The 26,849-nt window shown below is 41.9% G+C and overlaps 1 protein-coding gene across 1 annotated transcript in view; it reads left to right on the top strand.

Moving 5' to 3' along the window:
- LOC116943167 (mitogen-activated protein kinase kinase kinase kinase 5-like) overlaps positions 1–26,849 on the top strand; it is an 81,773-nt gene that overhangs the window by 19,716 nt on the left and 35,208 nt on the right. Inside the window, exons 2-20 of the mRNA XM_032955773.2 lie at positions 2,519–2,576; positions 3,187–3,277; positions 5,332–5,396; positions 8,138–8,193; positions 8,375–8,422; positions 10,001–10,116; positions 11,189–11,320; positions 16,005–16,067; positions 16,773–16,854; positions 17,151–17,258; positions 18,219–18,297; positions 19,006–19,064; positions 20,019–20,071; positions 20,198–20,236; positions 20,761–20,794; positions 21,059–21,396; positions 22,392–22,591; positions 24,230–24,303; positions 24,951–24,992. Of these exons, the coding sequence (XP_032811664.2) occupies positions 2,519–2,576; positions 3,187–3,277; positions 5,332–5,396; positions 8,138–8,193; positions 8,375–8,422; positions 10,001–10,116; positions 11,189–11,320; positions 16,005–16,067; positions 16,773–16,854; positions 17,151–17,258; positions 18,219–18,297; positions 19,006–19,064; positions 20,019–20,071; positions 20,198–20,236; positions 20,761–20,794; positions 21,059–21,396; positions 22,392–22,591; positions 24,230–24,303; positions 24,951–24,992 (1,737 nt within the window). The remainder of the gene's footprint in view (positions 1–2,518; positions 2,577–3,186; positions 3,278–5,331; positions 5,397–8,137; positions 8,194–8,374; positions 8,423–10,000; positions 10,117–11,188; positions 11,321–16,004; positions 16,068–16,772; positions 16,855–17,150; positions 17,259–18,218; positions 18,298–19,005; positions 19,065–20,018; positions 20,072–20,197; positions 20,237–20,760; positions 20,795–21,058; positions 21,397–22,391; positions 22,592–24,229; positions 24,304–24,950; positions 24,993–26,849) is intronic.

The raw sequence follows: 26,849 nt of genomic DNA, 5'->3' as shown, positions 1-26,849 counted from the left end.
GAGCAAACACAGGTGTCATCGGGGCTGTGGTGCTATGTGGTAGGCAGCAGAGGGCAGGAGAGTGGAATCTATTGTATTGCACGTTTTATGCTCCCACGTCTATGCTCCCCGCTTTCACCAACCTGTCCTGACCAGCGTGGTGAAGTATGGCCAATAACCTGTATGAAATGAGGAGGCCCTCATCTAGCGGTAGATAGCCATATTAAAAGCAGAAGCAACTTTAACCTTATGGTTTTCATTGGTGACTGGTCTGAGTCTATTATAAACTCACGACACTTTCATCTCGGGCAGTTACCTGGATGAGAACTCATGTTATAAGTGGTACAAACCCAGTGCTGTGACGTCTGATCCACCTGGCCAGTTTGTCATTAAATCCTGCACACCCTGGTTCTGTTGCTCTGAAGATACTTGCAGTTTAATTTTCATGGGTCAGCAACCGAAATAACAGAAGTATGTTTTTTGTTCGAATTCGGTCAAACACTCGATATTTCAAGAGCCGCAATGCGATGTTAATAACGTCATGAAGCAGTCCTTAAAGGGCCACATGCAGCTCCGGAGTCGCGGGTTGCCGCCCCCTGTTCCATAGACTTCAGGCGATAAGTCTGTCCTCTGTCAATTTATTGCGACAATCAACTTGGGTATTGAGATAACTACATAAAAAAAAAACATGAAACCAGGCAGTCATGGCCATGGCATCTTTAGCGTACTTATTATGGCACACTGTGGAACTTGTTCCTGCCTGTTTTGGATGTTTGCGCATTTGGCATAATGCCATTGCATATGATGTTACAGTGCAGCAGATGTTTTAATTTCATTTTCACGTGTTTTTTGGAACATTTAACTTAACAGAATGCCCCACATTGTACAGTAAATTTTATATTATTTTATACTGATATTTAATGTACAAATTCCGTACCAGTTTATGAGACTTTTGAACTGTGATTGTTGAAGCTGCCTCAGCAATTCGTAACAATGGGCATGAATGCAAAAAATTAATATGACTGTGGGGTGGTTGGGGCGAGGTGCAGAAAGTTGGCAAAGCGTCACATTAAGTGAACCTCCTTCATTCGAGTGCTTCCATTTTGTTCACGAGCAGAAAAAAAACACATGTTGGTAATGCCAGGGTCAGCTGGTGAATGTCCACCTGGAGAGAATCTGGTATGCAGCTGATATAGTAAACACTACAATTATGAGGTGGGGGCAGGGGTAGTGGTCCACTGGCTAACTCACTGCATTGTGTGCCCATCTACCGGAGGTTGATTCTTGGCCCTGGTTAACTTGAGCGATGAGTGATCATTAAACTGGTCCTAGCCCCCCCCCTCCCCCCAATCCTATCAACAAACTGCACTGATCAGTGTGAGGAGTGAGGAAGTATTGTCAAACGATCTCCATGATTGCCATGCGTGTATGTCATGTGAACATGCGCGCGCCGGCTGGTACACACTCCTGTTGATGTATGTATGTTGAAATTATTTTGCCCCGTATGAAGCCAACCGTGCTAATCAGAAGTGCAGAGGAAGCACTACAAACTAAACACAAAAAGCAGTTCTAAAGAAACGAGTTTTCAATTTAGATTTGAAAGTGCATCGCCCCAGTGGCTTCCTTTCAAAGCAGTCGGATTGCCGATGTGTGGTTCGATGTCACTACACATGATCATAACTGAGTACAGATGAAGAAGACCTTTCAGCTACAAAGTTTGAGGTTGCCTTTAAACAATTTCATAGCCAAGAGACTTTCTGTTAATTTGCCAGGCCATTTCAGGTCCAAGTGGCCTTCTGGCATTCAGTCAAGTCTCCCAGGCTTCAGTAGGAATCTTTCATCTTATGCTCTTGCAGTTGTCTTGAATCTACAAACATTACACTGAATTTCCTCATTGTGCGGTACTACTGTACATGCCATTTGTTTGTGTGGGTGGGTGTACACGTGTGCATGACTGAAGTACATGCGGGCTACTACAATCTGACAGGCACTTAAGAGGAAATTGGTTCAGCCCATAGTGAGCAGTTTTCACTCAAAACGAATCCCACATTCACGGTTGGTCAATGATGTTGTACACAAACCAAGCCATTCATCCAACTCAAAAAGTGCCGTAACTGTCCAGTGGTTGGGTTTTTATTTAATTTGATGTTAGAATGGATTCTCATTCGTTGTTGTGCAAGATTAATGAACGTGACCTTGGTGATAACATTTTTGTTTCCTTGAAGGTATCCCAACATGGAGTAGTTTTTGTTATTTTTACTTTTTTTTAATCATGGTATGGTGGAGCTTTCTTCATAGCTATTTATATGGTAGAGAAATGAGATTGTCAATGTCAAACCATAAATGAGCCTCCTTTCTTTGTGTCCAAATCCTTCAGGGTCACATAAAAATAAACATCTTTGTTTACGTGTAAAACCCTTGTGATGTTTTTTACTCTCACTTTGAAGTGGTATATACGATATGCTGACTTGGTTGGTTTGTACATCTGCACTTGAAGGTATTTAAATAATGATTGTGCTCCGGTTTGTTTAATTTTCAGGCAAGAAATGTACAGAGTGGAGCACTCTCAGCCATCAAGGTCATCAAGCTAGAATCTGGTAAGGATACAAGTATACGGAAAAGTCTACCAAGGCAGTCCAAATAATTGAACCGCCATTCACTTTTTTTGTACATTATTTTTATTGATCCAATCACGGGGGGGGAGGGGAGTGTACAACTTCCGCGACAGGTGAGTGGTGTATAGTGAGATAGGCGGACGTGCAGGACCGTAGTGTTATGTGGTAGGTGCGTCAGATCCCTTCTCGGGGAAGGACGGAGGAAAGGGGGAGGGAGTCAGTCTCATTTCAAGTTCAGTCAAGCAAACTCGGGGTCTCTGGAGTGGCATTAACGAGGGGGCCCCAGGAACCGCCATTTACTTTATGTAATGTCGGCTCTCCATTCTAAATGACCCCATCTCAGTAGGCTCTCACACTTTTTTAAATAAAGTTCAAGGATTCATTACTTATGCAGATTTTCGTGCAAGGTTCTTCAAAGAAGGAAATCGATTTTGTGGCTGCTTTGGCAGTCTCATGTCAGTGCTCTGATCATGGGCAGTGTGCTCACATTTATTGGTCAAATTAAAATGTTGGTATTGATGGAGCATCCCTGACAGTGCGACACCACTACACAAGAACAAATATTTTTTTCCCACTGCGTGCCGCTATACAGGGGACGACTTCACCGTGATCCAGCAGGAGATAATCATGATGCAGGAGTGCCAGCACATCAACATCGTCGCCTACTTTGGCAGCTACCTCAGGTATCTGCTCTTCTTGTTTGTCATGTGATCCTGACTCTTCAGAAGCTTGCACGTATCCCATTCCCCCAAGGCAATCACTCAGCTTGGCCTACAAGCTGCTTTTAGTGTTTAGTTTGTTGTCCTTCCCCCGCACTTGTGATGAGCATGGGTTGGCTACGTATGGTACGAAAGAAGTTCAACATACAACATGCTGTGTATACTGCATGATTTGTTGTAGAACTGATCTGTATGCCATTCTATTTTTTGTGTATGTCTAAGCTACAGAGATCTTAATGCTTTGTTTGGTTTTGTCTTCCCAAATTTATTCCAATTCTATCGGTGTCCTCTCAAGAGATGAAGTGTCCATTTGGAATTTTGCAGAGCATAGCATCACCCCATATTTGAGAACTGTCTGCATAAAATGTCGCAGCACTACTTCTGTGATCATTTCTAGTGACCTCTTATCCACACACTCGGTGGCTAATTCCCATACACTCTGCACAGTTAATTTATTTTTCATGGCAGTCAAACCAATATTTAGATTTCTCAGAGCTGACAATTTGCCATATTGAGTGAGAAGCTAAATTCACTGTTTTTATTACATCCATTGGTGACTGGGCTGAGCTCACTTCTTTTTATCACGAGGTTTAATCATGGGAGGCTGGCCAGATTAACTGGGTTTTCATGCTTGTTTTTGTTTACAGTGCTCTTATTATAGTTATACTAGTGTTTTTATTTTTTACAAGTAACTTGTTGAGCTACTTCCATTTTTATTTTGTCCAGGCCTCTAATACAAAAGCAACTTGGCTCATTGGGTTCCTGCCTGATTAATGACAAATTATTGGTGAAGAAGATGGTGGTTTGTTGTGCCTGTGTTATTTGCGAAACTTACAATCTGCAACTTATAACCAAACATGTGAATTGTTAGCTTATTACTATGTTAAGTAGCTTTCTCAAGAAAATAAAAAATCCCTGCATTTGCTGCACATAAAGGTAGTTCACAGGGAAGGTCGAGCATGGTCACATGGTTGGTACGTGTTTAATGATGCATTGTTGCTTCATTGATTCAAATGTATTGCAATGCTCACATTTCATTTCTTGAATTATGTGCTTACGAATAGATGATTTGCGATTCATGGAAATTATTATTTAAAGGCAGATGAGGTGAACAATGCTATGTAAACGATTTGGGAAAAATGAGACTAGATTGCAACCCTGAATCATGTAATGCCTTGAATCTCTGAGGGGTAAGTGTACATTCCTAATCTATGATAACATGCTTAATGCCTGATATGAGTTCGTCTGAATTCTTTCTTGCTCAGATAAGCATCTCCACTTGAGAGCACTGATAGTGGTGGAAATTCCACCTTCCTTTTTGGAGGTGAAGTTTTCCATGGGACAACCATTGTTGACTTCCTTTTAAAGTGACTCATTTTATAGAACTCCGAGCGATGGTGGGCTGAGTCAACCCCCAAACAGGATTTAAAGTTGCAACCTTATGATTGCAAGCGGCTCATTCTTCCACTGAACCACCCGACCAGCTTGATAGGAGTTAATATTTAATTGTAAACATTTATAGTGTCATGTCATAGTAAATAGCTGCACACTGGGCATGTATGGACACTTGACTCCTTCAGCAATTCGTCACCAGCAAAGGATCATATTTCCATTTGATTTATGGCAAAGCCTCTCAGTTTCTGTACCCACGCTACCTCCCATCGGTCACACAGTGCTCCCACTAATGCATCGCCATCATCATGTCAGTGTTCTGCAGTGCGTGAACGTCAACAGCCACACGCGTGAACCTTGCACTTTGCAGTGAGCAATGCTGCCAAGGCCTCCGCCCTACTGACCTGACCAACACCGTAGTGTAGCTTTGCTCTCTCCGCCCATATCTGATTATGCATACCAACCCGCTGAAGTTTCGTGCATTGAATATACAGTATTGAAAACAAACTAGAAAAACAGGTACTGGGTTTCCCACGTCAAGTGCCCGTGCCTCGTGTAACTGTCCTGAGACGATAGTTCAAGATGCGGAGTGAACGCTGACTTTGTGCCCTGGGTGCTGTGCATAGGTGGGATAAACTTTGGATCTGCATGGAGTACTGTGGAGGTGGCTCCCTGCAGGACATTTACCATGGTATGTATGTTAAGTCGGTTACCATGGTATGTATGTTGAGTCCGTTACCATGGTATGTATGTTAAGTCGGTTACCATGGTATGTTTGTTGAGTCAGTTACCATGGTATGTATGTTGAGTCAGTTACCATGGTATGTATGTTGAGTCAGTTACCGTGGTATGTATGTTGAGTCAGTTACCATGGTACAGTGAGGGAAAAAAGTATTTGATCCCTTGCTGATTTTGTACGTTTGCTCACTGACAAAGAAATGATCAGTCTATAATTTGAATGGTTGCTTTATTTGAATATTGAGAGACAGAATAACAACAAAAATCCAGAAAAACGCATGTCAAAAATGTTATGAATTGATTTGCATTTTAATGAGGGAAGTAAGTATTTGACCCCTCTGTAAAACATGACTTAGTACTTGGTAGCAAAACCCTTGTTGGCAATCACAGAGGTCAGACGTTTCTTGTAGTTGGCCACCAGGTTTGCACACATCTCAGGAGGGATTTTGTCCCACTCCTCTTTGCAGATCTTCTCCAAGTCATTAAGGTTTCGAGGCTGACGTTTGGCAACTCGAACCTTTAGCTCCCTCCGCAGATTTTCTATGGGATTAAGGTCGGGAGACTGGCTAGGCTACTTCAGGACCTTAATGTGCTTCTTCTTGAGCCACTCCTTTGTTGCCTTGGCTGTGTGTTTTGGGTCATTGTCATGCTGGAATACCCATCCACGACCCATTTTCAATGCCCTGGCTGAGGGAAGGAGGTTCTCACCCAAGATTTGACAGTACATGGTCCCGTCCATAGTCCCTTTGATGCGGTGAAGTTGTCCTGTCCTCTTAGCAGAAAAACACCCCAAAAGCATAATGTTTCCACCTCCATGTTTGACGGTGGGTATGGTGTTCTTGGGGTCATAGGCAGCATTCCTCCTCCTCCAAACACGGCGAGTTGAGTTGGTGCCAAAGAGCTCCATTTTGGTCTCATCTAACCACAACACTTTCACCCAGTTGTCCTCTGAATCATTCAGATGTTCATTGGCAAACTTCAGACGGGCATGTATATGTGCTTTCTTGAGCAGGGGGACCCTGTGGGCGCTGCAGGATTTGAGTCCTTCACGGCGTAGTGTGTTACCAATTGTTTTCTTGGTGACTATGGTCCCAGCTGCCTTGAGATCATTGACACGATCCTCCCGTGTAGTTCTGGGCTGATTCCTCACCGTTCTCATGATCATTGCAACTCCACGAGGTGACATCTTGCATGGAGCCCCAGGCTGTGGGAGATTGACAGTTCTTTTGTGTTTTTTCCATTTGCGAATAATCGCACCAACTGTTGTCACCTTCTCACCAAGCTGCTTGGCAATGGTCTTGTAGCCCATTCCAGCCTTGTGTAGGTCTACAATCTTGTCCCTGACATCCTTGGAGAGCTCTTTGGTCTTGGCCATGGTGGAGAGTTTGGCATCTGATTGATTGCTTCTGTGGACAGGTGCCTTTTTTTACAGGTAACAAGTTGAGATTAGGAGCACTCCCTTTAAGAGTGTGCTCCTAATCTCAGCTCGTTACCTGTATAAAAGACACCTGGGAGCCAGAAATCTTTCTGATTGAGAGGGGGTCAAATACTTATTTCCCTCATTAAAATGCAAATCAATTTATAAAATTTTTGACATGCGTTTTTCTGGATTTTGTTGTTGTTATTCTGTCTCTCACTGTTCAAATAAACCTACCATTCAAATTATAGACTGATCATTTCTTTGTCAGTGGGCAAACGTACAAAATCAGCAGGGGATCAAATACTTTTTTCCCTCACTGTATGTATCTTGAGTCAGTTGTGGGTTTGCACTTTTACAATGCGTAGGCTTTGTTGAGGTGTTAGTTAACAATTATTCCGTATTTTCATGTACCGCCCTTTGCCAATCCTTCGCTGGTCGAGGGCCTTCCCGTGCCTTGCGGGTTCTGGGGTTTATTTGACCAAACTTCATCATGCTGGGTCGTGGGGGTTGATGAAGGCGTGGAGCATAGATTTAGAAACATAGAAGTATACAGTACAACAATGCATGTTTCTGCACTGCCCTCTGCTGTCCATTTATTAGCCGTGCAAGCTCTATACCATCTTTTATGTATGGTGGTCACCCACCCAAGTGCTATCCAGGCCTGAACCCTTAATGTAATATGATTAATATATACATATAAAAAAAATCATATCTCAATTCCATCTTTGGCTTCTAGCATTTTACCCTTGGTTTGCTGCTCAAAACATATGCACAAAATTCTCTCATTAAAACTGTCCCGATGTACAAATTTCCCTCTGGTTGTAGATTATCTTAACATGCTTTTATAATCCAAATTGTATTGCACGATAATAATCATAATAATGGTCAAACACTCTATTCAGTCCTCTCCTGAATTGTTTTTGTCAGGCTCAATGGAACTTCCGTGGGTAAATCAATGGCTTTATTATTAACAGCTGTACAGAAAATAAATTTGTGCAAAGGTAATATTTTCAATGTCACCTGAGCATTTGATCTTTACCCAACCAGACAGACAAGTCAAAAAAACTACTCGATTATGTTTTACAGCTTAAAGAAATCTCTAGTTACGCACTGAAAATAACTTAAGCTTTGCTGTTTCCTCATTGCATTGTGCTTAACCAACGCAAATCTGAGCCAGATTTATAAAAAAAATGTTAGCAGGAAAATAACGTGTTGCTTCCTTTGACAACGAGAACAGGCGAGTGATTGTGTGTGTTTTTACGTATGTTCTTCAGTCACAGGGCCGCTGTCTGAACGTCAAATCGCCTACGTCAGCAGGGAAACTCTCAAGGTGGGCATTACCCATATAGGTCATGTGCAGTCAGCAGCCTCTATCACAGGAAGCATGACTCACGAGCTCATGCAACAACAATAATAATGGATAATTGTTGTACTGTTTGTTATCGTCTGAATAATTTTGACCATGCAAGCTGATACAGTTTTTGCTTTTTTCGTTTCTCATTCATACATAGGGTTTGGCCTACCTCCACAGTAAATGTAAAATGCACAGAGACATCAAGGTAAGTGTCTGAATCAAATATGACTAACGCTATATATTTCGATAACATTTTTACATGAGCAATTTTTTTTCGACTTTTTTGTTTTAACTTACTCCATGGACTATCGAGTGAAATAATCGGCGGCAGCAGTAGCAGCATTGTCCCAGAGGCGAGAGAAGAAACCAAAAACGTTGGAAATAACACAAGTGCACACATTTCGTAAATAACCAGTGCTCACGATCATATAAATAATTGCACACATCTTTTTGTCGTGTAATGTTTTCCACACAATTTCAACTATTGGACGAGAGGGGCGTTCAAACCTTAGGAATCGGTGCGTGTAGAGAAAATGGCACATCACGTTCCACGGGGGGATTTTTTTTCAAAGCAAGGGAAGGTTGCCTGGCCGTAACGCCTAGCAGCAAGTTTGATTCCCGCCCGCTGCACATGGATCTTACTCTGGGGACAGTGTGTGCTCACGTCCTGGCTGGCCACAATAGTTGGTGTTGGCAGGAATTGGCTTTGAGCCGTTACGAAAAAATGTGGTCTTGTGAATCCTCCCTCTCTTCACATTTTGTCTTGAAGTAAACATTGGATTCTGAGCTAGTTTTTGTTGCGTGTGATTATTTATTTATTGTGAAATTATGATATTTTAAAACAAATTTTTGGAAAAACAGGAAGTTCACTTGAAAAAGCACGATTTATTTGCATCATAAGTAGGTGGTTAGTGGTTGTGCCTGCAAGTCGACTTTCTGCCTGCCTGATCATGCACGATATATTTTAGACCAGTCTCACTGGAACATCCCAAGGATTGCTTGCACAATCATTACATTACCTTGACTGGCTGTGAATGTCAACGGTTCACAGGCATGTTTTACCTTAATTCACTTAAGCTAATTAAATACTCTCATCATAGTTGCGTGGATCCGCCTCCGGGTTTTCCTTTCACTCTTAGCAACATGTGTTTCGAGTATTTGGCTGCTATACATTTCCACGCGATAAGCCACTTTGTTGAGCTATCATTTGTGGCCAGGTCGCTTCTGAAAAAGAGCTACATAGCTCAGTGGGCCTAAACTGGTAAAATATAAAAAAACTGTGCAGTAGCTTTAGTTAATATTTTTGTATTGATTGATATGTAAAGGATTACGGATTATTTTAGTACAATATGTCAATGGTTAACATCAATTGTTCAAATGTTACACAAGGCATAGAAAACAAATATTCTTCAGACAAGCAGCATAGCAAGATGTGTTTTAATCAAATGACTACTAAATATTATAATTTTACTATCTGTTGGTAATTGAAGATCTAATCCATAATAGAGGCTTTTTTTGGGTTAGGTCGCATTAATATATAAATGTGTCGTTAAAACCCGCCACCACCCGACAAAGCCAACTAGTAAGGGTGGTGGCGGGTTTTAATGACACATTTATATATTTCGCGATGTAACCCAAAAAAAACCTCTTATGGATGATATTCGTTGCGAAAGCCTACGTGTTAAAGTGAAAGTCTAATATTAACGTGATTCTTTATTGATGCCTTTGCCATTCTTCGTATGCTGCAATTGCCCTCTGCTTGTTTGTGTTTTCCTAATATTAGGGAGCGAATATTTTGTTGACTGATCATGGGGAGGTGAAGCTCGCGGATTTTGGAGTCTCTGCACAGATAACAGCCACAATTGCCAAGAGAATGTCCTTCATTGGCACGCCGTACTGGTAAGACTGGCCACGTCCGTTAAACACGAGCAGGCGCATGACATCCGCACATTTAAATGGTATTTGAGTGCAGTTGATTAATAGAATTCTGTGTTGGTAACCAAACAGCATTATATTGTGGCGGTTCGATGATTGTGTATGTAACTAATAGACATGGGGCGACTTGATGAATTGTCACAATGTGGGGACCATGGCACAATTCAAATCTCGACGATTTTTTGTCTTGTTTTTACCATCTTTGTACTGCCTACGTTATGTGCTCTCTTCTTTGTTCTATCTCGATCAGGCTATGAGCCAAAAAGTAAGGTTTATATATCATTTACATGAGTTGTAAATAATAGATTTTAAATGTAATGATGTGATGCTTGTAAGTGTTAATTTTATTCAAGAATTAATCATTTGTTACGGGCATAGCATATAGCCCCACTTCTCGAACCCCAGTCCTTGTGACCCACGACAAAGCAGGTTTTCATGTTTGGCAATTGTAAGGTACATGCGATGTGTAACGACTCTGTAGTTTGAGTGGAAAAGATTGGTAACCATGAAAATGTGCACTGCAGTGGGGCTTGAGGATTGAAATTTCAAAATCAGAGTGGTGAGCTTGCTTGTTGCTGAGCCCGTTGTATTCAAGGTCAAATGTTTAGTTCTGGCTGCTTGCACGTAATGTCTACCCTAAATCACCATAGCCCAACATCTGCTGTCATTGGCTTTCACACGGTTAAGCAGTGAATTTAATGTTAATACGTGTGACTGAAAATTGTGCTATGTGATCCAGTGGACCACGTGGTAGCACCAGAGGGCAATGTAGCAAAAGAAAATGGTTTTACTGTACATCTGTGTCCCCGCATCAATGCTCTCTTCCTTCACCAACGTGCACTGACAAGCGTGATGAAGTGTGGCTAAATAACTCCTAGGACTCGCATACAATGGTGAGGCTCTCATCCAGCAGTGGATTGACAAAAGGGCTGTACATTGATAAGATCTGCTGCAACGCTGGACACTTCCAGGCAGCGTAGTGCCACCCGTGCTGTGCAGTGATGCGTGTCGTGCGTGCGTGCTTTGCGTGGCACAGGATGGCACCGGAGGTGGCGGCCGTGGAGAGGAAGGGTGGATACAACCAGCAGTGTGACGTGTGGGCCGTGGGCATCACTGCCATCGAGCTGGCCGAGCTGCAGCCGCCCATGTTTGATCTCCATCCGATGCGGTAATTCCACCTGTTTTGATCAAAACCAAAACATAATAATCATGGAAGTTACTTTTGAGACATCGTTAATTTAAAATGAAAATAATGTTTGGAGATGGCAGGGTGCCCCCTTGGAGGTCAGAGCACTGAGCTAACTTGGCTGAGATTCGGCATTTGGATCCAGGCAGCTGCCCATGATTTAACTTTCTTCTCAAATGCGTTGAGTTATTGGTCTAAGAACGATTACCAAGGCATGCAAAAATAAATAAATTCTAAGTATCACTTAATTTGACTAAGCCCTTAACATTATAATAAACTACTGTTTGAAATCCAGTGATTGTCCCTCATAGAATCGTATATGAGAGTGCACATGGATAAATACGGTCAATGAGAATGATCTCAAAAGTTGTTCTGGCCATTCTCTTAACACATGGGGTGATGCATGCTTTGTACAATTTACAAATCAATATTTAGGTTTATTAAATTGTTCATAAACACACAATTGGAATAAAATTTGGAAAAAGACCAAAGAAAAATGTGAACAAATGTTAATTTAACCAAGAAAAGGTTTGCTAAGTCTCCAACCTCATTTTGAGGTTTCTGCAAGAAATATCTGACCAGTGCCCTTGTGAGTATTTTTTATGAAGCAGTGCCTGAAGATACCCCATATTCTTAATCGGGTAATAGCCAATCTCTGCACATTCAACTTGCATACCTGCTTACTGAGCTGCACGGTTGCCCTGCAGGAGGGTATTCTAGTGACATCATGGCTCTCTGCATAATTTGGGGTCACGATCCACTTCAAAAAGCAGTTATTTTTTTTACATTGTGGTGGATGGATAGCACTTCTATTGGCTGCAGGGGTAACACATAAAACGTAGATGTATTTGTTTTAAATGTGGTTTGGTGCATGTATTATGCTTCGAATCATGTGTAGGATACATGAATATAGTTTAATTGAGGAATTCGTGCATAGTTACACCCATAATAATGAGCTACTTACGGTGCGAAAGAAGTTCAACATATATACACTGGTTTGGTATTAACAATCTGAATTGTGAGAGTGTTTGAGCAATCTCATCAGCTCATCCATTATAGGGCATCTAAAATTAGTTTTCTGCCAGTGGAGCAAGTAAAATTGTGTTATTCCTGTGTGTTTCGTTTCCCGTGGCTAATATGTTTTCGTTAGCGTGTTATTGTTTTGTTAACAAGTTTCTGTTGCAATGGACTATGTGAACGCATTAAGCATTGCCATCCAAGTATGTGTCTTGTGCCCATGTATGCACACGCATGAACGCGAAGTGTCGTGTATGTTTTCTCAATTGTCTAACGATTCACTAGTGTGTGGCAGGTGCTTTATAAATCCTCTCCATTGTCAATGTTGTAGAGCTTGCATAGTCTACTCTAAACACAAAGGGGACTGTACAGACGCACTTGAGGTAATTTCAGTGGAAGTTTGTTTTGGAATTTGTGGCATGTTTTGGTGGTACTAGTTAATATGTATACGTTACAATAATAAAGTGTGGGTTAAGATTTGCAATATATTTATTGGCGGGACTGGCGAAGGGCTGTAGAAATGCCAGGGCATCTAGCAAGTAAACTGCAGTTTGCACCCATGTGGTTTCAGTGGCTGTAACCTTATGGTGGTCTAAAACAACACTGCATTCTCCAAGCCAGTACAGTATTGTCACGTGACACACAAGGCATGATGGGAGGACAAATCCTCTGGTTACAATTGTACCACCTGCTATCTAGAAATCACAATTTGCATATTACTCTTTTAGTTTTTAGTTTCGAGTCTGCATGCACTTTTGTGTCCCAGCTATGAGTGTGGTGTGGTGGCATGATGGGCAGATTTGGCATTCTCCCAGACTCCCACTCACTTTTGTTGAGACGAAACCCATGTGGTCTATAGGTATCAGTGTCACAGTTTGTTTGATTTGGCAATCAATAACAGTAGCACACATGGCAGTATATTACCTTTTAAGGTGCCCCTAGATAAAACTTAAATTTTAATTGAGCAGTTTTTTGGCAGATAGATTTGTATTCTATTGTCCATGCATTTCTATTACCGTTGATGTTCAAGACATTGCAACATATGTTACCTTAAAGCTTAAACTTACTGCGACATACATACAATGCATGGCTTTACTCTCAGTGGCTTTATATTCAGAGATGACCTTTTCTGATTCATGAAAAAATATGCAAACACCGTACAGTATCTATATACGTGTTCTTTTAAAATGCCAATGAATTACCACCAGGAAATAGTTTCATGTTAAATGCTATTAAATGGGTTGTGCACATATATTATTTATGACTCATGCGAAAAAAATAGTTTTTGTTTTTGTCCTGTTGTGGGAAAGAAAATACAGTTTCTAAATTCAGTCACAAAATTTAAACAGGTTATTATCAGCGATGCAGATTCAGGATTGACTCATTTAAATACAAATTGGAGTTACCATCCTGTACAGAAGTCAAACTGATTATTTCTAAGCATATAAAACAAAAATAAGATATTTTACTTTCTGGTTTGGATAAGGATGGGGCTGAATCAACCCTGGACAAGATTTAAACTGATGCCCTCTTGACAGGGAAACCCGCTGGTCTATCACTTCATCAACTATGATCTATCCACTGCTGGATAAAAGCCTCCCAATGCCGTCACAATCTCATAGATATACAAGGCAGCAATCCACCCAGCGTCTCAATATGAGCTTGTTTCATCACTCCGTATTTGCAGTGCATGTAACCACGGGGGTGTTCTCTCCTTTGGCTGCCACTCTTTCGTTAGTCTCTTCCACTAGCCATCGTCTCGTCTCGTCATGTCCTGCCTAAGCCTGCTTATTCTTTTAACGGCCAATGTGATGTCTCGAAATTGCATGTTTTCAAATCCATTTGTTCACCTTTGTCTCTCAGTCTATTTCCAATCTTTGTGCACGTTTAAACATTTGTTCAATGTCTTGATATCACATTTTTAAGCTGAATACAATTTCTTGGTTGGCAGCGAATTTTCTACAAGGGATGAATGAGTCATGGTCCTTAAACACTCGTTGTTCCATAAAGTAGGTTCTACTAGCAGAACCACGGCAATAGCAGGGCATAAAGAAACAGTTGTCTTGGTATTTCAGTTTTTGTTTGGTTTTAAAAAGACTTAATTTTTGTTTCGATTTAAAGCTTTCGTGACTGCAATGATTCATCTTCTTTGGTTCTTTCTTTACCGAAAGAACCAAAGAAGAAGACTTAATTTTTGATTGGTACAAAAAATATATCCGAAAGATTTCCATTTTGGTCTGTGAGGCTGAGATAACCAGTGATCCAGAGGTAGGTATGTTTGCGTCGGGATCTGAGGTTTTCCAGTCCAATAACCACGAGCTCACCAGATACTGCTGTCGTGTTATAGAGACACTTTGCACTGAAGACAGTGTTAACCCCGCTGGCTTAACACATGAGTCAAAATATGCCAGACTTAGAAAATTACTCACAAATGTACAACTGCAATATTCATCACAATATTCTTTTGGTCTTTCGGTAAAGTCACGTCGATAGAAAAATAATAGATCAGGACGTTTCGCTCGCAACACAGACAATTTTAGGTAAAGACGATTGCCTGTGTTGCGATCCAAACGTCGTGATCTATTATTTTTCTATCTACGTGACTTTACCGAAAGACCAAAAGCGTATGAATTCCTGCAGTCACGAAAGCTTTAAATCAAGTTTCATCACAATCATCGCAACCCCGACTGGGGGAAAAAAAACTTGGCAGGACCCTCCTGAAAAGAGTCCTGAGACTTGGTGAGGCATTCTTGGGTAAACAAGCATACTAAATAGTCATAATAATCTTTTAGTGAATAACAGATCGCTACCCTGCACAGGAGGTTGCTAGGATGTCAGTAATGTCCACACATCTTGCAAACTCATATTTTTCCAAAATAGCAATATATTTCCTCCATAAAAAGTCATAATATAGAATACCAAAATAAATGTAAATCATTATGGGTGGCCTGAAAGTATGTGTGCTTACCATTTATTCTGAGCATGCTTTTGCACACGTAATCTAGCTGAAAAGACTTCTATAATTTAGTGAATTATTTACCCAGGATAGCCTCACTGAGTCTCAAGACTCTTTTCCAGAGGATCTTGTATTTGGATGATTGGCTAATACCTTTAATGAGCATTTGGCTTCTGGGAGAAAGCTAGGATTCCTTGAGAGAGCTCGTGCATTAAAAGGGGGTGACAATCATCACTGCTGTCTCATGGCCACCACCACGCCTTACAGCATCATACTGACAACACTGGGCAGGTTGTGTTAGTCGCCCAGCAAATTACTAACCAGGCTGAACTCTTATTAGCATCCGAGATCTTATATGAGACTGGGTGCATTTGGGCTATTATGATTATACCGCACCTGATTTTCCCGCACCTCCGATTAGCATGGTTGGCTGTGTACGGTGCGAAAGAAGTTCAACATGCATGCATACGTAGACAATAAACTATGAAAATAACATGTACTTCCTTGTCCAGCTCGTATTATTAATTCTATACATGGTTATAAACTGTAAGTGTACATAAGACCCACTTAATATATTGGCTTTCCTTTCTTTATATTTCCTCCAAGCGTTGGTGGAATGTTTTCCCTTAAAGCATGGGCATTCCCATGCAGTGCCCCAAAAGGCTCATTAATCGTTGTTGTGTATGTCACCAGGGCACTGTTCCTCATGTCCAAGAGCAATTTCCAACCTCCCAGGCTCAAGGACAAGGTGAAGTGGTGAGTGCTGTGAGAATCTGTTTGTCAGAGGATGTGGAGAGGGGTGAGCCAGGTTGAGCCATGAGGTTTGTAAGGATTTCTCTTCACGCTGCTGGGGGTCAACGATGGACCAGACAGATGTGACGCAATGGTAAGGAGGAGTTGTGAAGGCTCTCATTGCGTTAGGACTGACACAAGCTTTAGGGAGCACACGCTACTAACAAATTATGGTTACGATGAATGGCTCTTGGTTATCAATCGCCCTTCGTAATTGTACACGTGTGAAACTTTAATGGTGATGTGGTCTATTTGTGGAATAGTGGTCGCAGGCTTTATGAGCCTCTATGCATACATTCGCTTATCCCAGTTTCGCATTGTTAAAAGGTTCCCGTGAAGTTATTTTTTAATTCCTGTTTTAACTTGAGTTATGTCATTGTATGCTATTTTGAAAAGACAATACACATGGCAAAACTGCCTGTTGCTGTGTTTTTATTGGGAATGGACTGTTTTACATAACAAAAAATACCCCAGTGTTTCACTATTGACCTGCAGATCACATTTGCCACATTAACTTCAAACTAATTTTATATCTATTGATAACGTGTTGTGACTACAAAATGTTGTATTGCTCTACTGTAGTAATGTTAGTTATGTAGATTAATTGCTCTTACCCTTGTTGTCTTTGCTTGATTATTGCATTTGTTTTACGTTGACTGCGCCATACAGGTCAGGAATTTTCCACAATTTTATCAAGCAGTCTCTGATTAAGAACCCAAAGAAGAGACCAACCGCAGACAAACTCCTGCAGGTACAGTGCCATTCACGCTGCCTTCTAGCTACTTCCTTTCTGTTATCTCTCACCTGAAGTTCAGTGGAATTGGATGCAGCCAAAATGCAGCACATGGGTTGGCACATCTGTTAGATGCGCTAAGCCCTGTAACCCTATCCTTTCACATGGACGCTTTTCATGGACAGCAAAGGAGAATGGGATTAAATTGGTTACTAAGCGCATACACACAGCATCTCCAAGCCCAAACAGTGTGGAATTAAGAAGGCACTGGGCTTGTGCTGTTGCTATCCCTGCATGCTTGTTACTGCGTTTAGGATCCATTTGTGATTCAACCTCTGAACCGATCGCTGGCCACTGAGCTGCTGGATCAGATGAAGTCACCGGCTCCTCCCAGGAACTTCTACGATGATGAGGAACCCGAAGTATGTGTTCCAGCCCTCTACACGTTCCTCAAACATAAACACGCACAACAGTTAACAGCGATTGCCTCGGATAATGGGGCTTTAAAAAATATATATATAAAATTCATTAACCTGTTGACCTGGTTCAATAATTTAATTAATATTCAGCACTTTAAGATCCCCGGCTGGATGAAAGTCTCCCCATGCTGTATCGGTCATGAGGGTTGTGTGACTATACTTTACCACGCTGGTCAGTGCAGGTTAGTGAAGTAAGGGGTAGACAAGATTGGTTCAGGAATCAAACTCAGCGTTGCGGAGTTCAAGCAGTGCGCTAACCACGATGCCACCGCTCCATTCCATCATGTTGTTTGCCAGTGCTTAAATATTTGAGCTGCCACACAAACTTTATGCATGTCATGTCATGCATGAATAGGGGATCAGTTTTCATAGGCCTGGTGCCTATTGTTCCATGTTATTTGAGCAGGCAAGGCTCTCTCTGCCATAGCTGAGCTTAAAACAGTAGTCAACCGGAATGGATTTGCAATTCTGCTGTCTGCATTAAAGCAAGACTTGTATGAACCAATAATGAACCAAAACATAAAACATATTTTAGACATATCCTGCCAGGTGGCTGTAGGCACTGTATTTTGTATTTCATGACCAGAGCTCACGATTTAACGAATGAGTGAACATGCCGTCCTTTGACGGAGAACACCCCATTGGCCAAGTTGTATACGTAAAATACCTCAATGTTATTTGCAATATCACCTCATTGTGATATTGGCATAACAAAGATATTCGTGGATAATTACCCACACTTAACTTTTTCAGTTGATAACACATTCATTGCCTTTGGACATGAACTGTGCGCAACTGGCACGTATGAAAAGATAAACTGAGATTTATTAAAAGGAAAAAAATGCATACATTGAGAATACAAAGGTTTACTTAACCTTTCACTGAATTCTATCGTCTTTGCAGCCTCCTGCCGCTGTTCCCCAGAGGATATCCTCAATTGCCAAGAATTCCCGGGCAGAGAAGACTCGCTCTGAGCTGGACTGTGAGTTAGGGTGTCTTAACTGCAATGCAATTTTACAGTGCAGTTTATCTTCATAAAGCACCTAAATACACCACTACCTCTATATAAACTTCAGAGAGCTCCTAAACAGGAGCAGAACAAAACAACAACTTATAAGGAAATAGAGATTACAATGAGATGATGTGGGACCACGGTAAGATAAAATGGGAGTCTTTAAATTGCATGTTTTATAGCATTATAGCATTTTTATGACTGCCAGAAAATAGTATTTCTTAAATTTCGATTTAAAGCTTTCGTGACTGCAAGGATCCATCTTCTTTGGTTCTTTCGGTAAAGTCATGTAGAATGAGAATAAAATAATAAAATAAAACAATAAAATTATCACGACGTTTCGGCCACAACACAAGTAGCCTTCTTCAGGTGAAGGAACAAAACTGTCGGGACGACAGAGCTTCATTGAAGCTTCAATGAAGCTCTGTCGTGACCGAAACATCGTGAGAATTGTATTGTCTTATTTTATTTTATTATTTTATTCTCATTCTACGTGACTTTACCGAAAGAACCAAAGAAGATAGTATTTCTTAGTGAAACTGATGTAAATATTCAACTGGGAAATCGTGAGCATTGCGGAAGTTGCTTCAAGTTACGCTGGTGTATTATTGGAGTGTGAAACTGTATCTGTGCGATGGTTTGAATACACGTTAAATATCGAATTTCTTCCCTTCACAGTTGATCAGTTGAGATTTCAGCCTCCGATTCCCAAGATAACAGCACCGCAGTACATGGAGGTAGGGTGTATTGTTTAAAGCTATGCATTCTCCCTTTCATTTAGTACCATTGAAGGCTATAGCTGTTTCAGCTTTTTCCTTTTCTTTCTCTCTCAATTACAGTTCAGTTGTTACTGTCAGTGTCATGTTATACGCTCGGGCAATTTCCATTTGGAATGAATAGCAAGTGCTGCACCTCCCTGGGTCTGAACCATCCTGGAAGATGATGTAACGTAACTGCTGCTGAAGTCCCTTCAGTCGGCCTCGTGTTTATTTTTAGTTGCGCAGCATTTTATAAGATATTAATAGAGTGTGTGCAACTTGGAAATGTAATCAAAAAGGTTCATTTGCACAGCAAGAAAATGACAAATTTAGTGTAGAACATAGGCACCATAGACTGGGGTTTAAAACATTGTGAAAAGTTCCTTGGTTAACTTAATAAGATTTTTGTTTAATTCCTGTTGCCTGACTTTTAAGGCATGGACACACAAAGGCTACTTTTTCTTGACAGTCAAAGCAATATACGATTTTTTGAGCTGGAATTTATGAAAATTACGTGCAGAACGTAACTTGATATATTGGCTTTTGGTGCAGCCATCGGTGAACGGTTTGAAACCACGAAATCTATTTGAGAATCCCGTTTAATCACGGTCCGCTGCCTAGATTCAGACCCAGGAGCTTGGCACAGTCTTGGCAGTGGGATCTCAGTGCTCTAAGATTAGTGTTGGCTCCCTGAGCCACCTAGCCACCACCTCAGCTTTTTGTATTTTTATTTAAAAAAAACATCTTTGTTGGTCAATATAATATGAGTACTGAGGTGCAGTTGAGTGAATTAAGCTCTCTCTGGGGGTTATGTGTGTATATAGAACTTTTTTTGCACCATACGTAGCCAACCGGTGCTATAGTTATAACTATAGAATGTTCTCTATAGCACTTTGTTAATATATGTCCGTGCGTGCATTTAATTGCGTGCAGGAAAATCATCGGGGCTTTTCAGATCAATACGCCCCAGCCAGAGGCCATCAAAGGTATTCTGCAAAGCAAACATCAGAAGTACTTCTCATAACATATTTTATGAATACATTCCTCTTGATTTAAACATTTACAGTTTTCAAATGCTCTAGTAATTTAAATATAATGTTTTCTTTACCCAGATTTCAGCAGGGTGCAGAAGATGATGATGATGGTGGAACGTATGTACTTTTCCCACATGGACCATCTGATAGACATTGATGCGCTTCACGAGTAAATAAATAGATTTTGCTCATTTGTGGACACACTTAGATGTTTGGCTGCACATAATGGCATAAACTTGCATGCTATGCAATCGTAATCATCAACCCTGATCTATCTACCGCTGGATGAAGGCATCCCCTTGCCATTCCTTATGATGCCATACCCCGTCTTGCTCTTGCACATGAGCTGATCACTCCATCTCCACATTGGTCATCCTCTTTGGCATGATCTCTCCTTTTGGTTGAGTGATGCAGTGCATTGAAACCTTATCAACAATTAAATGTAGTCGGCCTGTTAAATTATTGTCTACAATGTATAATGTACCTCTTCCAAGACATCTCATCAAGGACCTTTTGACAGCACTGGTGTTGGCAAGTAATTTCAGCGCTGCCATTGTTTCTTTGCTTTTTGTGTAACGGTCATCAGCTGGTTCACAATCTAAATGTATTATTGTGTTGTGCATGTGGGATGTTTAATTCAGGCTGAAGAAAATCCCCCCTCCTCTTCCACCAAAGGTACTAAGACGAGACTGATCTTGTATTTGATTAAAATGCTTTTTTACCCAACTACATCTCATTCATATGTTGGCAAAACCTTGACGATTTACCCTATTTGTCCAAAGAAATCAAGCGAAAATGAGCAACAGCATGTAAACGCGGGTCTGAGTCTTGTTATTGTGGGAGCATTCGTGAGCATAAAATGGGGACGATGATGGTAGTGGTAAAGACAGTGGTGATGAACCTTCACCCAACTCCTGCAACTCTGCTGATCTGTCACAGCCTTGGTGCAAGAGCCCCATGGATGACAACAGCGAGGGCTCGGGCACCATCAAGCAGCGGCCTGCAGCGCCGTCCCCGGCACGGTCCGACGAGCGCTACCCTCCCGTGCCCCGGCAGAAACCCACGAGCCCGCCTCCGGCGCAGGGCTATGGCCCAGCCCCGGTGCCGCCTCCGCGCGTCTCCCAAGTTGGGCAGTTGGCCTCGCCCATGCAGCAAAACCGACCCAAGTACAACGTCCATACCCCGCCGCTTCCACAAGTCGTGTCGCCCAGCAAGCCCGGACAGCCCTTGCCCGCACCACGCCAGCGATTCCACAGCCCGCCGCCGCCACCACCCCCGTATGCTCACACGCCACACAGAGCAGCCACCCCCTGCTACTGCCGCACAGCTCTTGGCTGCATTAGAGATGGAGCAGGTGGTATGATTTTGCCCGCCAGTGTTGATTTATTTCCAGCCAGGCAACAAGCCCATTTAGATCAAAATAATCTCACGCATCATGGGTTAGTGGTAAAACACTCTCTGGGAATATATTGAAATTGCCAAATTGTAATTTTTGTTTCATTTGGCTGTATCTTGAAAATCTGGGGGAGGGTTGTTTTGGTCAACATTTCAATTGGGCTCAAAAGTCACTTATGTCCTGCAATAAATAGGGCTGAGTGTATTATTTTCAGGCAAACAACAAAAATGCGAGAATCGGTTGCATGGCCGTAAGACACTTAAACTTGTGAAAATCCGCGATTCTCAAAGGTATTCGTTGAGACTTGACATGTGTATATGTAGCCCATGGACCGACATTAGTCGGCAAAACTTATGTTTGTGATTCTTGCAATTGTATAAAACAATAGTTGAGGTTTAGATGTTATAGCCGTTAAAAAATATGATCACGTTCACATTGATTGTCCTTCGTAAAGAAACTGTTGCCACTAAAGTTGTGCCACGGTGCATGTTACCAGCTGCAGGGGAACCCCTCGGCTTGTGTAGGTTGTAGCTGTGTACTGCGGTGGCAAGATGTTAGCTACCTCGCCTGGTCTACAGGAGGTCATGGGTTTCATCCCGACCCTGACACCTTTATATTTGGAGTTTGCATGTCCCTCTCCCCTTGGTCATGTGGATTTTTCTCCGGGTCCTCCGGTTTTCCCCCCCAACATTTGGAAAAATGCGTTTTGAGTATTTGCCTGCTATAAATGTCCACACGATAATCCACATCGTTGAACTATCATTTGTGGCCAGGTTGCTTCTGAAAAGGAGCTGTATAGCTCAGTGAGCCCCTTAGTAAAAACAAAAAAAATAGTTTATAGTAATACCGCCGACGGGGGAATTTGTTGGCTTGCAGACACAACATGGGCAGGAACGGGCGGCCCACCCCCGCGGTGCGGCGCTCCAATAGCGCATCGCCACCTCCGCGGCCACCGCTGCCGGACCTGGTGAGCGGAGCCGGGGGTTCGGCCGGGCGCCGTTGCTCCGCCGAGGTCCTCTCCACCACCGACCACCTGCAGCGGATCAACATGGGCCATCACAACGCGCTGGATGGAAGCAAGTTTCTTCCAATGCTACTTGCACACATTTAAACGTCTTCCAATGCTACTTGCACACATTTAAACGTGTTTCCTGCCCCAGGGCTGCCGCTGCGTTGTAGTCCGATTCCAGAGGTCGCCACTCTTGATTTTCCAGTGCGGCGTTTGGAACTGTGGGCAGGTTTTGTAAATTCGCCTCGCCACCCCCTCTCCCACCCAGCAGCATAAGTGGGTACACCACAGTCCATCAGCAGGTTGCGTGCGATTGGGGTAAAGTGTGGGTGCTGTCATTTATGGTCAGCGTTGAAGAGTAGACCAATATACCCTCGAGAGGGCTGCTCTCTTGAGCTTGCTCTTGTTGAGGCCCTTCCTGTGGCATTGGCATGAGCAAGGAATTGAAGGGCTGCACTTTTACTTTTTACATTCTGCTTGTTCATATCACGTGGGGGGGGGGGTACGTCCCATCCCATCAGATCTTGGAGGCTATCCAGGCTTGAGTGAATCTGTGCTGTTCTGTGAAAGCCCCAGTGCAAGAAACTTCTGGACAACATTGCCAATCACACGTCAAACAGGCTGTCGCAGGTCTGTGATCGATAAAACGAGCTGTACAAGTTTACATGTATAGAAACTTTCAGTATATTGCTTTGTAAGTATATCGGACAATGCTTGCTCATTTCTGCCTGGTGAACCCAGTATGAACCTGCCTCTTGCATCTGGTTTGATTGGACTGGTCTCGATCAGTATTTTTCAAAATTCCATCTCTGTAGGCCCCTTGTTGTGATGCTGGCATTTTACATTCATATGCAAATCAGACTGCTCGTATGCAAATCACACTGCACCTGTGGAGTGCAGTTTCAGAAACACTGGTCTAGGCAGTTATTAACTATGTATGTATGTTGAGCTTCTTGCGCGCTGTACGTAGCCAACCATGCTGATCGGAGGTGTGGGGGAAGGACAAAAATCTTAACACTAAAAGCAATTCTAAAGAAATTAGTTTTCAATCTAGATGTAAAAGTGCATAGCTCCAATGGCTTCCTTATATTTGAAAGCACGCGATGCAGAATCTTGGTTCGACTAAAGTCATCCGATGCCCTATGAAGCTCTTTTTCATAGATGTTTCGGAGGGGTGGTTACAGATGCCCAGCTGTAGTTTTACCAACGTTGTTCTGCTTCAGTTGCATTCGTGGCTGGTCTGTAATCTTACAAATAGCTCTTCATTTTTAAATGATGTTATCCAAATAACCCTTGTAATTGTTGTACAACTTATTAATTGGTTTAGCTGTGTGATCATTATGCAATTCTCAAAAGAGCCACACCTTTGAAGAATTTCCTAGTGTTGGATGTGATTATGTATTACATTTTCTCAGTAGAAATACAATAGTTCTTTGACATCTTTAAGGAGCCCTTCCTTGCTACGGCATGACCCACTGGTCACTGGAATAATAACATGTTATTTTCCTCATTTGATTGCAGGAAATCGATAGCACAATTGGCAATATAACAATTAGCAAATGGGCTAAAGCTGAAGTGGATAATTCTGTTTACAATTCCCTGTTGCCTCATTTGCATTTTTCCCCTTAATTTTCCCATGGGGTAGATGTATTAAGCCCACACATGTGAGCAGTTAAAGAGAATGCCCGTCGTCTGGCTCCATCAGGTACCGTGGCGGAGAAGCAGGACGTGAGCCGTACTAGCAACTGCGCACCGCTGGACCCTCTGCCAAAGTCGTCGGTGAGATTTCTTATACAATCGCATTGAGCGTTTACGAAGGAATGTATTCTACCCGTCGGAAAGCTTTTTTCAGGCACTTCGTATGGATTCTTGGGCAGCTATCCAAGGCGTGAAGTGTAGGGACCCCAAGAAGAAGTGCCACTTTTTTTCCTTCTCTGCACAAAGCTATGTGCAAGGAATCTGAGCTCTCCCATTATAAATAATAAAAAAAAATCCTGTCGTGGCCCAAGTTGGCAGACTGTCCTTCGAGTGGAGCAGTGGAACATTATCTGAGTTGTTAATTTATTTTACTATATTTCTTTCGCTTTTTTATTGTTATTACACAATTACCATTAAATTTGTGGCCGCACCTAATTGTGTGGCCTCTACGAAGTGGGTACTTATATAATACCCCTTGCTGGTGATAAAGTAGGCCTATCTGAGTTATAATATACCTCTCAATTTTACGGTGAGTGATGTTGATTTATGTTTTAATAACTCATGCTGTTTTATATTAATATTTCCACAGGAATCAAGTAGTAAATCAAAGTAAAGATTAATTGTTACTTTTAGTGCAAGTACTGGAATTATAGAAATGTTTGATCTTACCCCTGATCGATTTAAAATACATTTTTCAGTTCCAATTGTGATGTCTGTCTTTTGCTCAGAATTTGCTTGCCAATGGACTGCCACCAACACCAAAAGTGCATGTGAGTGTTCTAATGGATAGCATGCAAACTTGAAAGAATCCACAATAAATATTGCCTTTTTATTGAATTATTCAATGTGTTGCATATTTTCAGACACATTTGTTAGACCATATGTTCTCAATTGTAGCAAATACAGCCGTTAATGATATCAGTCATTCGGTTTATTTTGAGTGAAGCCCATTGAGCTAAGAAGCCCTCTTTTCATGGTGACCCAGCCAAGGTGGCAAGCACATTACACGGGAAGGGAGGGCTTACAAGGTTTGCATAAAACAGAAGCAGGTAAATGTTATAAAGATGACTACAAAATAAAGAAGTTTTAAATTATTTTAATAACTCAAAGATAACCACGACTATGTACATTATGCACGCAGACTTAAATGGAAGAGTGGAAAGAAGTAATGACGGATATGAAAGGAACCATGTAGGATATGGAAATGGCAGTAGGAATGGGGGAGGAGAGGACATTCTTTGAATGGCCCAGGCAAATGGTTTTGCAGTGGTGAATACCTACTTCCAGAAGCAGGAGGGACATTTGATGATCTACCAGAGTGGAGAGGTGAAGAATCGGATGGATTTTATTTTGGTGAGGAGGAAGCACTTGAAAGAAGTGAATAACTCCAAAGTGATCCCTGGAGAGTGTGTGGCTGGACTATTGGTGGCAAATTGCATAGTGAAAGGAGTTAGGAAGAAGAAGGTGAGACAAAATAACTGTAGCAGGGTAAAGTGGTGGCGACTAAACAATGAGAAAGAAAACTGCTGTAGGCAATCTATGCAGAAGTTAAACAACGTAAGGTCGAGGTGGAACGTGAATAAAATATGGGAACAACTGGCGAGTGGAATACTGAAAGCAGGGTAGTACAGTGGGAGTTGGCAAAGGAAGACCGATGCAACAGAATTAAACATGGTAGTTGAGTGATGGAGTGCAAAAGGCAACTAGAGAGAAAAAGGCCAAGTTTAAGAAGTGGCAGAACACGAGAGAGAAGGACCATCTGGATGAATACCTGGCAGCGAGAAGAGATGGAAAGCGAGTGGTAGCAATGGCAAAAACAACAGCATTTGCACAACTCTACCAGAAGCTTGACAGCAAAGAAGGTGAAGATGGTATATCGCTTGGCCAGAGCCAGAGAGAGAAAGACCAGGGACATCAACCATGTGAAGGACGAACAATCTTGGATGAGATGAAGTTTAGAGAGAGATGGAAAGAGCTGAATGTGGAAAACCCAAGACATGAAATGGTTGAGGAACATCAAATAATTGAAGTGGTTGCAGATACTATAGCCAGATACTATAGCAAGAGACTATAACCAGAGACTATAACCAGATACTATAGCCAGATACTATAGCCAGATACTTTAGCCAGAGAAGAGGTGGTGGGTGAAGGCTCTGGGGAGCATGAAACATCAAAAGGCAGTAGGGCCAGATGAGATTCCAATTGATGTGTTTAAATTAATGGTAGAAAAGGGTGTAGAAATATTTATGGGGCTGTTTGGGAAAATCTGGATGGAGAAGCAAATTTCAGATGTGTGGAGAGAGCGAGTCACATTGGAAGGTGATGTGCAAGAGTGTGGGAACTACAGAGGAGGAGCTTTGATGAGTCACACCATTAAACTCTGGGAAAGGATCATACAAAGGAGACTGAGGAATCTGGTGGATATTGACGAGAGTCAGTTTGGATTCAAACAGGAAAGGTCAACAATGGATGCAATCTTTGCTCTGAGAGTATTGATGGAGAAGTTCAGAGAAGAAATGGGACCGTCATGTGGTGTTTATTAAACTAGATAAAGCATACGACAGGGTGCTTAGGTCATCTGGTGGTGTATGAGAAGAAGAGGTATTCCTGAGATTTATGTCCAGCTG

This window comes from Petromyzon marinus, chromosome 17 (assembly GCF_048934315.1).
Source record: "Petromyzon marinus isolate PM22_M1 ecotype Great Lakes invasive population chromosome 17, UKy_Petmar_22M1.pri1.0, whole genome shotgun sequence".
NCBI lineage: Eukaryota > Metazoa > Chordata > Hyperoartia > Petromyzontiformes > Petromyzontidae > Petromyzon > Petromyzon marinus.
This window is presented reverse-complemented; position numbering and strand designations above follow the sequence as displayed.